At 42.8% G+C, this 17,717-nt stretch overlaps 1 protein-coding gene across 1 annotated transcript in view; it reads left to right on the top strand.

Moving 5' to 3' along the window:
• Map2k1 (mitogen-activated protein kinase kinase 1) overlaps window positions 1-17,717 on the top strand; it is a 79,587-nt gene that overhangs the window by 32,661 nt on the left and 29,209 nt on the right. The window contains exons 2-5 of the mRNA XM_076850985.2: window positions 5,828-6,038; window positions 7,762-7,908; window positions 15,424-15,501; window positions 16,151-16,202. Coding sequence (XP_076707100.1) covers window positions 5,828-6,038; window positions 7,762-7,908; window positions 15,424-15,501; window positions 16,151-16,202 — 488 coding nt within the window. The remainder of the gene's footprint in view (window positions 1-5,827; window positions 6,039-7,761; window positions 7,909-15,423; window positions 15,502-16,150; window positions 16,203-17,717) is intronic.

Consider the following 17,717-nt stretch of genomic DNA (forward strand, 5'->3'; position numbering starts at 1 on the left):
TACTCTTGGAAAGGTGACCTTTCTTCATTTATAACTGCATAGATTAGAATTTCATATAGATGGAATGACAGTATATATTCGTCTTTTGTGCCTGGCTTCTTTCACAGAGCCCATGTACATAATCCTAGGATCTTATTGCCTAGTTACTTGACTAGCCATTCCTGGAGTGGCCTGCAGGATGGAGGTGGGGGAGAACATAGACCCTCTCCCCCACCATTTTGCCTGCACCAGCCCTAGTCAGTGCTTCTGCACTCCCTAACCCAGATGGGCTGGCAGAAGAACGGAAGTTGATAAGCAGTGCCTTTGGCATTCCCTGCCTTCCTCCTCAGGCCCCTTCTTCTTTCCTCCCTTCGTAGCCTTAGTCCCCCACCCCATTCTTACATCCCCATGCAGCCATTGAAGTTTATCAGCCCCTCAACTTGAACACACACTCTACCTTATTCCGTACCTCCTCCACTTTCAGTCACATTGACAGACTTGGCCCTCAGATATTTAGACAGCTCTCCCTTGCTCTTTTCCTCCTCCTATGTACTTTTTTTTGTTTGTTTGTTTGTCTTTTAAATGGGTTTGGGAACTGAGGACCAGAAAGAAGGTAACTTGCCCACAGTCTCAATGATGGGGCATGGTAGTGCTAGAGGATCCAGGGGTTACAGCCTCAGCCTCCCAAGTGCTGGTCTCTCTTAGCTTGGTGCCTGCTATAGTAGCCTTCCTTATTGCCAAATGCCAGGCAAGGGAGCATGATCTCTCCCTGTGTTCTGATGAGGCTCACTGCTGTGGCACCTGGTTCTCCTCCCAGCCTGGTGATTGCTTGTCATCCTCTGCCTGCCCTTCAGTCTGCCCTCCTGGCTGAGGCAGGGCCTGCCACCCACTGTGGTGGCAGCTTCCATGTTCAGCCACCATCAGGGTTGGGAGTGGCAGCGGGGTCTTGAAAGAAGTTCTGTTCTAGGAGATCTGCCACCCTGAATAATGTGGCCTTGTCCTCTCTGGACCCATTTCTTTACTTGTAAAATGAGGGTTAGAGCAGGTAGTCTTTAAGTTCCCTCTCTGTGTTGCATTTTATACTGCTTCTAACTTTTAAACTGCTGAGCCATAAATGAGAAACTCCAGCGTGGCAGTGTAATTAGGTTCAGCAGATGGGTGAGTGAGAAGGAAGGAGATGTTCTTACCCATAAGATCAGCCTTTCCTTCATTGTGCCTCCCTGGTGTTTTCAGAACACAAGTGACAACCCTTGTTTTTATCTGTGTTCCCATTTCAAACCTATAATCTTCTTGTATCTCGATGAACTTGTGTTTACTGTTAGACAGCCATGCTGCAGAATGCATTACAGTGAGCTGTCTTCTCCAACATGGCGAATGTGATGACAGTTGGAGCTGATCACAGCTGGTCCCTGGAACGACAGCTCTGTGTGTGTGAGAGGGGGGGGGGGAGGGGGAGGGAGGGAGGAAGGGAGGGAGAGGGGGGAGGGAGATTGTGATGGAGCTCCAGTTTTTGTTTTCAGATCTCTAGTCTCATTTTTGCTGATTTTAGTTAAAACTAAGGGTTGTAAAAGGGCAGTTTTTGGTTGTAAAAGACTCAGTTTTACTGAGTCTTGAGGAACTCTTTATTTCCATTGCTTTAAGCATTTCACACTGGGAGGGCAGAAATGAGCTTTATGGAACATCATTGATCCCTCGTGCTAGAGGAAGCAGTATGGAACACTGTTACATTTTTGACTGATCTCTTTGTCATGAGCACTGAAAGCCAGGAATTTCGTTTCACCTTTGGATTCAATATTTTGTCTTTCATTGTCTGAAAAAAATTTTAAAAAACTTTTAAAATGCTGGGCATGGTGGTGCATTCTTGTAATCTCAGCAACTTGGTAGGCTGAGGCAGGAAGACTGCAAGTTCAAAGCCAGCCTCAGTAACTTAGCAAGGCACTAAGCAACTTAGCAAGAACCTGTTTCAAAATAAAAAGGGCTGGGGATGAGGCTCAGCGGTTGAGCATCTCTGGTATCCATCTTCAGTCCCCAGTATGAAAACCAAAACAAAAAATATCACCACCACCAATAACAAAAAAAAAGTTTTAAAGTGTTTTGCAAATTAATAAGTCAGTGATTTCTGGATTCTACAGTTGCTGCCTTGGCTCCTCCCCATCCCTATTCTCCCATCCCCAACATTAGTGCAGAAATGTGCCAAAAATATCGGAGTTTCTTCCCATTAGTTTTCTGTTTTGACCCCTGGTGGAGTAAGTATGGAGTTGTTACTTCCATTTACAGAAGAGAAATCTGGGATGTGGCAAAGCTGAGTGACTTGTTGGTCACGCAGTTAGTTGCTGATCAATTCAGGATAAGAATCTAGGGCTTCTGAACACTAGTGACTTGTTAATTTGCAATACTAATCCACCCCCAGTGCTTGCCTTTAACCTACCTGCCCTTGGGAAGGTCTTGCCATGAAGACTCAGGGACTTTGTTGTCTCTCTCTGTGGCTCCACCTCCAAAAGCACAAATGAGCAGCCAGTTACCTAGCTGGTGAGGTGAGCTGTAGAGGGAGGTGGTGTAGAGGTGGAGGAGGAAGGAAGGTGGTGCAAGGTGCAGACTTATGTTTTCTTCCTAAATAATTGCTGCCCCCCCCCCCCCAAAAGGCAGGAAAGTGAGTGGAATCAACATTCCTTTTTCCTTGCCAAAAGGAGTGAATTGTCTGGGAGTCTTTGGCGGATGGTATTAGTTGCAGTGCAGAGTTAACCTGTCTCTAGATCCTCAGCAGATTGTGCAGCAGACAGGGTTGTATCTGAGATGAACGGCCCCTCACCGGCCCCTCACCGAGGTAGACCATCATGTGTGATTGAGCCCTAGTGTGTTAAACACCACATGCTGGGATTCTTTCCTCTGTTTGTAAGTTGCCTCCTTTGAAAGTATTGAGCCTTTTGAAGAGGCATCATGGTTAAGGTTAGGGATTCTTTGTGGGTTTGATCCCTGGCTGTGCCACTTACTAGCTGTGTGACTTGAGCAGTTTATTTCTGTTTGTTCATCTGTTCTAATTGTAGGGTGTGGATTAAGTGAGGTAATAAATATAAAGCATTTAGAAGGGTACGGTATTGTGAGCAGAGTGAGTCTCCTTTCTGTAGCCTTTCTGCTCTCCTTCATGCACCCTGTGTGTGTGTGTGTGTGTGTGTGTGTGCGCACACACACATGTGCATGCATGACAGTAGTTTTTGGATTCTGCATTTCCAGCTGGCCTGCTGAGCCCTCCAGGCAGCTGTAACATCATCCAAGTTTTAGCTATGGGGTCTGTCTGCATTGGATATGTTTTTAAATGACATCATCAGTGAGCTGCTTTGTGGAGAGAAAGGAAACCGAGCGAAACCGAGCGTGTGCAAGCTGTGTACTCACAGCCCCATGTGCACCGGGTCCCTCCACCTGAGGGGCTGGAGCACTGTGAGACTTAGTCAAACCTAAAATTTTATTTTATTTTTTGGTACAGAGATTGAACCCAGGGTGCTTAAGCATTGAGCCACATTCTCAGCCCTTTTTATATTTTATTTAGAAACAGGGTATTAATAAGTTGCTTGGTGCCTGGCTAAGGTGCTGAGGCTGGCTTTGAACTTGCCATCCTCCTGCCTCACCCTCCTAAACCATTAGGATTACAGGCACGCTTCACCATGCCTGGCTAAAACCTAAAAATTGTTTTATAAAATATTTATTTTTTAGTTTTAGGTGGACACAATATATTTATTTTGTTTTTATGTGGTGCTGAAGATTGAACCCAGTGCCTCATGTGTGCTAGGCGAGCACTCCACCACTGAGTTACATACAACCCTAGCCCTAAAACCTAAAATTTTAGTGGGGTGAGAATACTGACCAGCAGTCTCAGTCTGCTTGTCTGCAGTAACACAACAGCACTGGTGACTTAAAGGGACATTTATTTTCTCTCAGTTCTGGAGGTTGGCAGTCTGAGGTCAGGATGTCGGCACAGTTGGGCTTCCTGGTTTGCAGAGAGCTGTGTGCTTTTGTCCATGTATGTGTCAGGAGGAAGACGGAATAGATTTCTCTTCTTGTCAGGCCACCAATTCTGTCTGATTAGGATCCCACCCTTAGAACCTATTTAACCTTAATCACCTCTGAAAATCCTGTCTCCGATCAGTTGGAGTTTAGTGTTCTACATAGGAATTTTGGGGAGGGGTGCCCAATTCAGCCCATAGCACCAGCCTTCCTCCCTCCAGAGATATCAGTGAGGAAAGTCGGTGACATTACCCTGTGTCTTCTTTGGCCCCACACACTGTTATTTGTGAAGTGGTATTGGACCTCCCTATATGTGGGGAGGCCCCTGTCTCCTAGCCTTGAGGTTTGGGATGGTGGGTGTGATGGAAGAGGAGAAGGTTATGCTGACTTCTGCCTCCAAGCTCAGAACTGGTGGGGGGCACCAGCATTCAGATGTGTCATAGGCCTGTCTTGTCACCTTTGTCACTTGTGTCATCTGTTTAGACTGGGGAGTGAAATCAAATGAAACAGTGGAAGCTGTCTTTACCAACTCACAGGAGTAATGAACACTCTTCAATTCTCTGTATAAAACATACAGAGCAATGCCCACAGCCTACTGTGTGTGACTAGCAGGCTGCTCTCTGCCGAGCCCACTTGATCAGCACCCACTGGCTGAAGTATGTGCTTACCAAGAGCTAGCTTGTTCCCAAGCCATTTGCACAGTTCTAGCTGGCATTGAAGCTAAGTAATGTAGTTAAGTACCAGATAACTGATGAAATATGACTGCAAATGATTTTCTTTCCTTTCTTTAAACACTAGTTAAAAGCCATGGAAAGATTCAGTAAGGCCACGTCCCTGAGATATGTTATTGTCAAATTAGATGAGCAGTAAGTTTGGGGAAAAATCAAAAGATCCTAAAATTTTATGTTGTGATTATTCTGTGAATGTCTTCATTTTTACTTCATTTTATAGAATCAGGATTTGGACATCATAAATAGTATATTACATTCTGGTTCATGTAAGAAAGATGATGTGGAGTTCTTAGCAGTGGACCCTTATTCAAAGGGCCTTGGACTGTGTTAAAGGCTGAATGATGAATATGGATTTACATCCATTATACTAAAATAAAATTTTTAGGTCTATCATTTTTGTGGATATCTTGCTGTAACTTTTCTGATTTGTCTGGTTCTGGGACCTGATCTCAGTGGATCTGAAGGTTCTTACTGTTGTGATTCAGTTTACAGTGGGTTTGTTTTCATTTGAGAAGATTTAAGGAATTTTATTTTGTATATGGTGTAAACTTAATAAAACCAACATTATTGGGGCTTTTTTTTTTTTTTTTTTTTTTTGATACCAGGGATTTAACCCAGGGACACTTACCTACTAAAGCACATCCTCAGCCCTTTTTATTTTTTCTTTTGCAACAGGGCCTCACTAAGTTGCTAAGGCTGGCCTCAAACTTGTGATCCTCCTGCCTCAGTCTCCTGAATTGCTGGGATTATAGGCTTGTGCCAATACACCCAGCTTAGTGGGGCTTTTTAAACTGGGACTTTAAAGAAATTTAATGTGGCTCATTCTCAATTTTATTCTTTGGTTCCTCTTGTATACTTAAAGCACACTAAGAGAGACCCAATTCTCTCATTTTACAAAGGAGGAAGCTGAAGCCCTGAGAGGTAAAGCATGCTGGTGGTGAAGTAGTTGTGGTGGCTAGAGTAGAGGTGGCAGATCCACAGCAGGATGAACCCTGCTCTCCAGTCCCCTCCTCCAGTTCACTGTCCCTGGCCCCAGATCTAGATCTGTCCACAATGGGAGTCTTCCTCTGGGTGACTACTCTCATGACAGTGTTGACCTGTGGATCCCCTTTGGACAGGACCAATCTGGAGGCCTTGCAGAAGAAGCTGGAAGAGCTGGAGCTTGATGAGCAGCAGCGGAAGCGCCTTGAAGCCTTTCTGACCCAGAAGCAGAAAGTGGGAGAACTGAAAGATGATGACTTTGAGAAGATCAGCGAGCTGGGTGCAGGCAATGGCGGTGTGGTATTCAAGGTCTCCCACAAGCCGTCTGGCCTGGTCATGGCCAGAAAGGTGAGTTTACCAGGATAGATAGGTAATTGAATTATCTCAGGGAAGATCTGGAGGCCTGGGGACAAGTATGGAAGGAAGATGGATTTTTTTTTTTTAAATACTTTATTTATTTATTTTTATGTGGTACTGAGGATCAAACCTAGGGCCCTGCACATGCTAGGCAAGCGCTCTACTGCTGAGTCCCAGCCCCAGCCCCGGAAGATGAAATTTTTAACTTGTATTTTTTATGTTGTTTGAATCTTGAACTCATCATCTATCAAGTGGTGGGTAAATGTGCTAGTGACTGTTAATGTATTAATCCCCATCCTCAGTCTGGGAAATAATAGTAAGTGACCCTACCTTAGCTCTCTGTGTGCTGTGGAAGGGGTACCAGGTGCCAGTTTATCATTTATCAAGTGTAGGAGCAGCTGCTTTTGTCACCTGGGCCCAGAAATTCTCAGGCCAGACGCTGAGATCACGTTGTTTCCTGTGTTCCTACCCTGCCAGGGGCTGCCTTCGTCTCCCTGCAGTCAGCCTCAGAACCCTCCACGGTTGCATTCTTTGAGATGGACTTCCCATCCCTGTCTCCCCTTGGTCATTTTTCTGAACACAGCCCCCGTGTAGAGAGCTGGCCTCTTCCATGGTTTTCAGCTCATCGTGTTCATTCCTGCCCCCATGTTTGTGCTTGTGCTGTTCCTTTTTTGGGGTACTAGGGATTGAACCTGGGTGCTTAACCACTGAGCCACATCCCCACCCCACCCCACCCCTTTTTTTAAAAAAAAAATTTACTTTTTAGTTTTAGGTGGACGCAATATCTTTATTTTACATCTGTGTTGTGCTGAGGATCAAACCCAGTGCCTCATGCATGGTAGGCGAGTGCTCTACCACTGAGCCACAACCCCAGCACCCCCCGCAGCCCTTTTTTTATATTTAATTTAAAGACAGGGTCTTGCTGAGTTGCTTTTAGGGCCTTGCTAAGTTGCTGAGACTGGCTTTGGACTTGTGATCCTCCTTCCTCAGCCCCCGAGCTGCTGGGATTGCAGGTGTGCTGTTCCTTTCATTTTTTTCCAACAGTGCCTGTCCTCAGGAACCTCCAGCTGCTCCAACCCACAGTTATCGATAACCAACACTTCCATGTCCTTTGACCATTGCTTATGGCATTTTTTAGATACTCAACCTTACCAGTATTTTTTGTGGTGCTGGGGATTGAACCCGTGACTTCATACAGGCTAGGCAAGTGTGATACCGCTGAGCTACATCCCCAGCCCTGGGTGACCATTGATTTGTCTGTTACTTGTCTTCCCAGTTAGAATAAGGGCCAGTGTTAAGGGGACATAGAATAGTACCTGAGATTTTGGCTAACTCTCAACCACATGAGGCACCCGAGGTCAGGGAGGAACCTCTTGGGCATCTTGGGTCGGTATACCAAGTTCCTCATGCCCTTTTATCTTTCAACCTGAGTATGACCAAGTCCTTGAGGCCAGTTTCCCCTCAGATCTCGGCCCTACAGGTTCTTTTGCATAAACTCTCCATTTAGATTTGTTCCCAAGCTTGGCTGGAAGCAGAAGCACAGCTGGCTTTCTGGTTACAATTCTTTGGTGCCAGCACCCACCGTATACATAGACACTTAGTGGTTTGGTAGAACAGAAATTTGTGCTTCTATTGACCTTATATTTAAACATTTAAGAAGAAAGATCCCTCCCTCTCATAAAAACCTCTCTTTCCTCGACCTTTCTTTCCCCAGCTAATTCACCTGGAGATCAAACCTGCAATCCGGAACCAGATCATCAGGGAGCTGCAGGTTCTGCATGAATGCAACTCCCCGTACATCGTGGGCTTTTATGGCGCATTCTATAGTGACGGGGAGATCAGCATCTGCATGGAGCACATGGTATGTAGTGACCTGCTGGTCCCTGGAGCAGCAGCCTGAAAATTGGCGATTCTGACCTAATCTTTGGTCAGGGAAGTGATCAGCTGCTTTCCTATGATACCCTGTATCACACCACCATCTTGAGCACCTGGGTAGCTTGATTGTAGAACTTGGCAAATTCATAGGATGACAAGCTTCCTTTCCTTGCCTTGCTTCAGAGAGATGATAGTAACCAGGATTCCCTGGTGGTGTGTCTGAAGCATATCTCCCAGTTTTCTCCTAGCCAGATGACCCTAAGATTTTGATGTGGATAAGATGTGGTTAATATAGTTTAAATAATTTATTGCGAATAATATTGTGTGCTGGGTACAAAGTTCTGGGATTATGAAGATGAGTGAAACAGTCTCTGCCTTCTGAGAAGTTATAATCTACTTTAAGGGGTTTGGACAAGGAGAGAAGTAATCCCACCCTATGCCCATTAGTGGAAGTCCAAGTAAGGGACAGGCTTATGGGCTCACACGTATGAGTGTCAAGTCTTTTTAGCTGCCTGGGGTCCCTTCAGTTTCTAGTGAGTAACAATAGTAATGTTAATGCTAATAATGATAAATTAATTTTTATATGGTACATATTATATCAAGCATTATTATTATTATTTTTTGGTACCAGCAATTGAACCCAGGGGGTGCTCAATATCCCTAAGTTCAGTGAGCCACTTCCCCATCCTTGAGCCACATCCCCAACCCTTTTTTATATTTTGTTTAGAGACAGGGTCTTACTGAGTTGCTTAGTGCCTTGCTAAGTTGCTGTGGCTGGCTTTGAACTTGCGATCCTCCTGCTTCAGCCTCCTGAGCCACTGGGATCACAGGTGTGCACCACTGCGACCAGCCTCAAGCTTATCTTAAATTTTAAAAAAAGTGTTTTTGGGTACTGGGGATTGAACCCAGGGGTGCTCTGCCACTGAGCTACATCCCCAGCCCTTTTTATTTTTTATTTTGAGACAGAGTCTCACTAAGTTGCTGAGGCTGGCCTCCAACTTTTCATCCTCCTGCCTTAGCTTCCCAACTTGGCAAGTCAATATTTTATTGCATTTTCACAGCAACCTTTGTGAGTGGGCATATTATCCCACCCAGTAAGGAGACCAGGGTACAGAGAAATTGATGAATCACTCTAGATCATACAGCTAGTAAGTGGTGTTGGCAGAATTTAAGCCAAGGCAGTCTGACCCCAACCTGTACTTTATTGGATAGTGATGAGGGGATCAGGGCTATTTCCATCCTGGAAGCCTAGAATTTCCTAGAGATGCTGATGTCATCTTTTTTGCAGCGTATGATAGGGGACTTTGGAATCTGACATATGTTTATCCACATCTCTTTTCTCCATGGAAATCCAAGTGGGGACTTTGTCATGTTTGCCACTGTCTTCAAAAGCCTAGAATATTCCTGGCACATAGCAGGTGCTCAATATTTATTTGTTGAATGATTGTCACCTCTTTGTTATGATCTTCGACAGATTTCTTTATCTTGTTGATTTTCAGCTTTCTCATCTGTAAAAGGGCATTATTATAGCTGCTTTATTTTGGTGAGGATTAATTAAAATAACAGATATAAGTCTTCCAGCACACTGACTCAGAGTATATATTCTGCAAATGTTAGCTTTGCTTTATTTCCATGGACTGACAATTTAGAGATGAAGGCTGACAGGAGTCTACATAGTTGGTGGCTGCTGTGTTTTCAGTCCAGCCTGGTGTCCTTCTCCATTTCCTTCCTGACCCTCTAGAGCTGCCCTGACCTTTAGAACCAGATCCCTGGTGCCTGGTCTTAATTAACTCAAGGAGAATCCTTCCAGGCAGTTCTTATCTTGCTCGTGCCCCCATTATTTTGAATGTCTCTTCATTCCGATCAAAAGAAGGGCTTCATACACTGTTGTAGGCATCTGCCGACATTTGTGGGTACCATGTGGAACATAGATCCTGAAAAATCTGTGCTTCTAAAGGTTATCAAGAATTCTCCCGTTCCTTTTTTGTTGTAAGTAGAGTAAGTCTCTGCGGGAGACATTCCTGGCTTGGTCCTTGAACCTGGCCCAGGATGCTGATTATTTTTCCCTTGGGTTCTTGTTTCATATCCCTTGGGTTTCTTTGCTCTTTGTGGTGATGCTGAGTTTTCATCTCTAGCCTAAGAGCTTTGGATGATGATATATAAATGGCAGTGGAGGTCCTGGAAATCTAGAAGGAAAGGCCAGGGTGGCTTCTTTCCCTTAGGTCCTGCTAATGTTGTAGAAGGTGGGTGGTGGCATGACTAGGTATAACAGTAGCTAGCTCTGAATCTTTCACCACTTTCTAAGTCCTTTTCATATTATGTAAGTTATTAATCACATCAGCCCCATCTCAGGGGATAGATTATTGATCTCCCAGCTGCTAGTCAGAGAGTAAGCCTCAAACAGGTTTTGTAATGAGCTTATTCTCACAGTCAATAAGCATCAGAGACTCTGAGGAAGTCTGTTTTCTTTAAATTTCATATTCTCCCTGTTACTCTGTGTAAGTGTATACTCAGGATTTTGCATCTCTGTAGAGAACTGATTGGATGGGATCTTTTCTAGGGCACCTCCCTGTGCTCACATCCTGTGTTTCTATGGTTTTTAGCACTTGTAACCAGTCAGGGTTTATATAAGTAAATCAACTTGGGTTCACAAACTCTTTTTGGTGTTTATTATGTGTGTGATGCCACATGACCTGATCTGAGGACAGAGACATGAGAGAAGCATCTCTCGTCCTCCAGAGCTGTTCACAGGCTGTATGGCTGTGTTCTAGCACCTTCTCAAGTAGGAGATGTCAGTGCAGATGTAAAAGCTCCTGAACACCATGTATGTCATTTCATGCCTGCTCAGTTCTTTCCTGGGTCATCTCCAAGTTCCATACCACCCAGATTTATTCCTTTATAGAGGAAAAAGGACACCATTTGGAGGGTGAGCATGATTGAGTTCCAGGATGCTTGCTTCAGAAATACGGTTAGGCTTAACCCCGAACATGGAGAGTGGCCTCTTCCTTTATTTAGATTTGTCAGTACCTCTTGTATGTCCTCCTGCCAGGAGGACCTGTTTTGAAATGATTACTCTGGATTCAAAGTGTCAGAATAGCTTTCTGCTCCAGCTGTGAACCTCTCATCTTTTCCTCAGTCTCCAAGCAGGCCCTTGCAGCAGAGCCCCTGTACCAGCTGCCCCGACCAGAAAACTCTGCTCTGGCTGCCACTTCTCTTGGGATTTATGCTCGGCATTTATGCTTCAGCATTTTAGAAGTGGTGTCGTGGACTGGATGTGGTGACACATAACTGTAATCTCAGCAACTTACTAGGCTGAGACAGAAGGACTGCAAGTTTGAGGCCAACCTCAGGAAATTAGGGAAACCTAGTCTCAAAATAAAAAGGGTTGGGGATGTAGCTCAATGATAAAGCATCCCTGGGTTCAACCCCCAGTATTAAAAAAAAAAAAAATGGTGTCACATAGAGAGCTCTGCTCAAGTCACATCCGTTTATTATGAAAAATTTCAAGCATAACGAAAGTTAAAGGAATTGTACACTGTATTCCCACAAACCCACCACTTTGAGCCTACAACTAACATTTTGCTATATTTTTTTCACCACATATTGTCTGTTTACTGCTCAAATCAATTTTTTTCTGGATGCATTTAAAAATTAATTTGTATCATCAGCATTCATTGAGCCCTATCTTCTGAAATGCTCAGCCAGGAGCTTACCTTTCCTGGAAATGAACTGTATTTGCACTGCCCAGTCTAAATTTTGAGACCCAAGGGGGCTGTGATGTTCTTGATCAGAACAGAAATGCTCTTGTCTTCAGGGAAGTAAATTCCTGCTCAAGTGGTAGCTGAGCAACCAGGGAACTGGGGACTCAGAATTGATGGTTCTCATGCAGGAGTAAAAGCTTTTGAGCTATTATTTTCATAAAGCGTTTGTCTCCTCTATAGAAAACCTTCACAAAAGTACCATTGACTTAGTTAATAATTGGCTTCTAAAAATAAGCACAGTTTCAGCTTCTCTAGTCAGTGAAGGCAAGTTCTTGGCAGTGAGGTAGAATTAGAAGGCTATAGGGTTAGTCGTAGGCAACTCTGGGTGCTCCTGATAGCTTATGCCTCTTACATCTTGCTAATACCATTGTTCTTCCTGTTACTCTAGCTCCTGCTCATAGCTCAGGAGGTTAAAGGGAAGAGAGCCCATGTTTCTTCCTTTTTAATCAGTATTTTTTGGGTGGGAAATACTGGGAAGCTCATGTGCTACCGCTGAGGTATACTCCATCCCCAGCTTGATTAATAGAAATATTTACCTTACCAGTTCCCAGGGAAAGTCATATATTTTCAGTTAGCTAGGGCTACTCTCTGTTCAGTTAAGAGATAGTACTGTTCATTGCTAAATGGAGGAAGGAACCTGAAAACCACAGGGTTAACTTTTCCACCTCATTTGAATCCAGTTTTGGCAGTGGCTGTGTTATCTTGTGTTATTTATTTATTTATTTGGGAACCAGGGATTAAACTCTGGGGAACTCGACCACTGGCCATATCCCCAGCCCTGTTTTGTATTTTATTTAGAGACAGGGTCTCACTGCATTGCTTATTGCCTTGCTTTTGCTGAGGCTGGCTTTGAACTGTAGATCCTCCTGCCTCAGCCTCCCGAGCTGCTGAGATTATAGGCGTGTGCCACTGAGCCCAGCTTGATAATCTTGTTTTAAATATATATTTCTTATGATTAGGCAAAGCCATTCATACAAAAGAATTAAAACCATATTAATTGGAGGCAAAATAGAATTAGCTTGGGAACTTTTTGCACTGGAGTTCCTTGTCCCACTGGTAAAGGAAATTGAGAAGTACTGTGGGGTTCCTAGGGGCCTGGTAAATTGGGGTGGTAACTTGGACTATGGTGTTGTCCTGATTGGACCAAAAGGAGGCTCTGCAGCATGGTGAAGGCAGCCAAGGTCATAGAATTGATTTGATTGCTAGAGTTCAGCAAAGGTTATAGCCCCCAAAGGCTTTTTGAAAATAAGTGTGTTTTAAGGGGAGTTCTTTTTGGTTTTAGATTTATGATCCCACTTTCCTGTTTTGTGGTGGTTATCCATAGCACCTTTGAGTTGAGTTTCGGAATCCTCTACTGTTCTCCTTGGTCAGCTTACCCTCCACTAGGTGGTTGTACTGGTCAAAAGTCACTCATGTGTACATAGGGATGTATATATGTTATGTGAGACTGTCCTGCATTTGAGAATCCACACACATATCATTTTACCTTCCCATCAGCATCAGTGATCCAGAGTAGATAGTAATAGAAATTAATTGGTCTGAACTATATTTATTTATTTGTTTGCTTGCTTGCTTGTTTATCATTCATTCATTCATACATACATATTGGGGATTGAACCCAGAGGCAGTTTACCACTGAGGTACACCCTCAGCCCTTCTCATTTTTATTTTTGAGACAGGACTTTGCTGTGTTGCTAAGGCTGGCTTAAACTTGTGATTCTCCTGTCTCAGCCTCCTTAGTAGCTGGGGTTACAAGTATGCACCACCACATCCAGCTTGAGCTATCCTTTATATAAGCATAGAATTTTTAAGTTGATAATCTGGTTTTAGCCTTAGATTCAGGTAGTATTACTTGGGAGATCTATATCCTTGAATGAGTTTTGCTTCCTCTACAAAGAAAGCAGTTCTGTATTTATATAACAGTGCCTTTGCACAAAATGGGTGCTCAGTATCCATTAATTTATTTATAGGTTTAATTCTCTATTTTGCCAAATTAGTTATTTAAAAGGTAAAACATTTATTCATTGTAGAAAATGTATAAACAATAGAAAAACACAAAGAAGAAACCATCATGTAGCAGAAATCCCTGATAATCTTAACTGCCTAGACTGAAGGTAACTCATGCTAACATTTTTGACTTTGTTTTGTGTGAATATATGTGCACTTTTTTATTTTGATAGAAGTGGAGTTGTGCTGTTCTTTGTTTATCACGTTGTGTATTATTCCCTGTCCTCACATTCAGTGGCTGCTTCTTAGAGGCTTAGTGATTTGGGAGGCAGGCTGTCTGTAGGAGCATCTCTGCTTGTCCAGGTTTTGCCACCTCCAAGGCTCAGCTTCTGCTGCTCCTGTTCTGAGCCTTCCCTTAGCAGCTTCAGCATAGCAGCATTTATTCCCTGCTTTGTTTCAGAGGAAGATTCATGGTGCCTTCCTTCTTATGAATGTGTTCTGTCTCCTCAAGCAGAGGGTGCATTCTCTTTCTTTCTCAGCTACTGTGGCTCTCATCTTTTTTTTTTTTTTTTTTTTTTTTAAGAGAGGAGAGGGGGAGAGAGAGAGAATTTATTTAGTTAGTTTTTTAGTTTTTCGGCGGACACAACATCTTTGTTTTGTATGTGGTGCTGAGGATCGAACCCAGGCCGCACGCATGCCAGGCGAGCATGCTACCGCTTGAGCCACATCCCCAGCCCCTGTGCCTCTCATCTTAAAACTCTAGGGCTGGATTCTTTCACTGTTTTCTAAAAAGTGCAGTCTGGGTTTCCAGTGGGAGGCCTTGGCCACAGCTGGTCATTTCCAGCCTGATCTCTGTCACTATGGGTTCAGGAAGAGATGCAGAAATGAACCATATGTTATCCCAGGAGTACTAGGCAATTTAATGCTTCTTTGCTTTTGATCTTATTGAAATACCCCATTCTTTCCTTGCCTTGTCCCTCCCCTTTCCAGGTATAGAAACCGGTGCTTCTTGAGTAAGAGTTCAGATCAAATGTTATCTTCTGAGTTTAGTCAGAACAGCTTCTCCCTTCTGCATGTGTGTAGCTCATTTATACATTTCTGGTTTGTTATATTAGGTAATACATTTATTGAGGGGAGAAATTAGCTTTTTATATCTTTGTCCCCTATAACACCTAAGATAGTCTGTAGCATTTTGTAGGATTTGTGGCATGAATGATTGCTTTCTGTGACATTTTTGTTTGGATTTTGTCAATTCTGATTTGTTAGGATAATATCAAATGCAAGTTGTGACTTAAACAGTGGCTAACATTCATTGAGTACTTATTATGTGCTGTATGTTGTTCCAAGTTCTTTAGGTATAGTAGCTTGCTTAATCCTTATAATAGCCCTGTGATTATTATAACAGCCTTTTAATTATCATCATCCTCATTTTACTGGTTGAGTAGCTTATTCAAGGTCTCCTAGATAGTAAGCAACAGAATTGGGCGTTAAATTTGGACAAGTTGCCTGTATTCCTGACCACTGCCCCATGCTGTGAGCTCCGGGCCAGCCAAGACTTTGACCACTATTAATTTGCTTATGGAAGTTCATGGGATTGGAGTTACTTGAATTTTGTGCCTCCCCCAATGTGTTGCATTCATGTCATATTTGATGTCTAGAGCAAACCACAGGGTGCTCACCCTTAACCTCTTAGGAAGATTTGCCAAGTAAGAGTTACTTTCTTCCTTAAGTTTAACACTTGAAATGATCATTAGAAACATTGTAATTAAAATGTCTGCTATTCTTGTTCTTAGGATGGGGGTTCTTTGGATCAAGTCCTGAAGAAAGCCGGAAGAATTCCTGAACAAATTTTAGGAAAAGTTAGCATTGCAGTGAGTATGTTCAGTTGTTCTTCCAAGTTCTTTCATTTATAAATTGAGTTGGTAGGGAATAGATGAGGTGGGGAGGAAGCCAATGAAGGGAAAGTTTATTTTAAAACTGGGATTTTTCTCACTATCTTTTCCCTATCTAGAGTCTAGATACAATATCTCTTTCTTTCTTTCTCTCTCATTAGAATGAGAAAAGTTACTTTTTATATGTTAAAATCTGTGTCTGGAAAAACAAGACAAGGTATTTGAGAAAATCCCCATTCATGGTATTAGAAAAGCTCTGCTTTTCTAAATTGCAGATTTAGAAAAACTTGCATTCACACGTAGTGTTTTTTAAAGTTGTTTAATTTTGAGATAATTAGGTTTACTTAAAAATAACACTTTATATACCACGTAAAAAGATGATTGCTTGATAGGACAGGTTAACACAGTAAAACAAAAGAATAAAAAGGGCTGGGATGTAGTTCTGTGCTCACCCAGCATGTGTGAAGCCCTGAATTTGAGCCCTAACATCGCCAAAAAGGAAAAAGGATAAGGAAGGATGGCAAATTTACTAAAGATGTTTGGTGAAATATTTTCTAGGTCATTTTAAATTATTTTTCTGAACATAACTATTTCCATTTCCCATCCTTTTACATTCCCTTTCCTCTAGGTAATAAAAGGCCTGACATATCTGAGGGAGAAGCACAAGATTATGCACAGAGGTAAGAAATTACTTGCTAGTTATTATGTTCTGAATTTCAACTGAAATCAAGGTTCTTGTACCATCTTTTTGTGTGTTTCATTTGTTTTGGGGTAAAAGCCTTTGAATTATGCTTTTAGTCTTCATGACATGTTTTTGTGTAGTGTGGTGACTGAGGTAGCGCATTTCACCTGTCTGGTCCTGGTACTGCCTGTCCCTCCTGCCGTGTGTACTAGCCCTCTGGTTTTCCACGAGGAGCTCTGCTATCATTTCCATTAAAGGGTGGGAGATTTCAGATCAACCTGGAATAACCAGTTTTCTTTTCCCTTCTGCCTAGTTCAGCTCCCACCTTCTCAAATCTTTCTTTTTGGCTTCCCCAGTTATCTTGTGTATACCCAAGGAGCTGCTTGGTAAGCCACATGGGTCTGTGCAGATGTCTTTGGTGGAGAGTTCACCACTTGCCCAGCCAAGAAGGGGAAGTTGTTAGAAGGACTCTTGCCCCATTGAGCACTGCTGTTATGGCTCAGCCTGGCCAGCTTTTCAGATTCCTTTTTCAGATTCCTGCTCTCTTGGGTCTTTTCCAGAATCCCTGGAGGAATTAACAAGAAGGCATATCTTGATTCCTGAGCAAAAAGACAGTGGATGATTTGTGGAAACCTGAGTTAGGGTTAGAATGAGAGAGCACAAGTCTCCCTAGTGTCTCTGTCTTCAGGCTTCCTCACTGCTAGTAAGTTCTATCTCTGGTCTAACTGTTGTGTTTCCTGATGAAACTTAAACTCCATTTCTTCTTATTCTGTTCTTGAGAAAAAAATAGGGAAGAGTAAAAGGCTTCTTCTCTGCTTTGAATTTTCATTTGTTCTTATTTGTTATTTGTTTGCTGGAGAGAGCTTAGTGATTATTTCAAGTCTTTTTTTTTTTTTTTTTGGTTATCAGGGTTTGAAATCAGTGGTGCTTAACCCTGAGCTACATCCTCCACCCTTTTTATTATTATTATTATTATTTTTAATTTTGAGACAGGGTTCTGTTAAATTGTTTAGAACCTCATTAAGTTTCTGAGGCTGGCTTGGAACCTGGTGTTCCTCCTGCCTCAGCCTCCTAAGTCACTGAGATTACAGGTGTATGCCACTGCCTGGCCCTCAATTACCTTTTACTATATAACAAACTTAGTAGTTTAAAACTGCAGCAGTTTGTTACTTTCCAACATTCTGTGGGCTGACAGATTCACTATCCTCTGATAGTCTAAAGCCCTGGCTTCTTTCAGTGCTATCTTTGGGTTTTCAGCAGCAAGAGCTGGTACATCACAATATTCAGGCACCTTTTAAACCTCTGTTTATGTCAGGTTAGTTGATGTCCTGTTGGTCAAAGTAGGTTGCCTGGTCGAGTCAAGATTTAAAAGCAGTGTGAAGACCCGGTTTCTTGTTAGAAGGAATGGCCAGTTTATTTTCACTCTTTTCACAGTAATTAAAATCCAGATTCAAAACTTATATATGCTACTTACTGTCTAACCCTGATTGAATTAGTTAACTTCCCCCCAAAC

This window comes from Callospermophilus lateralis, chromosome 3 (assembly GCF_048772815.1).
Source record: "Callospermophilus lateralis isolate mCalLat2 chromosome 3, mCalLat2.hap1, whole genome shotgun sequence".
Taxonomy (NCBI): Eukaryota; Metazoa; Chordata; class Mammalia; order Rodentia; family Sciuridae; genus Callospermophilus; species Callospermophilus lateralis.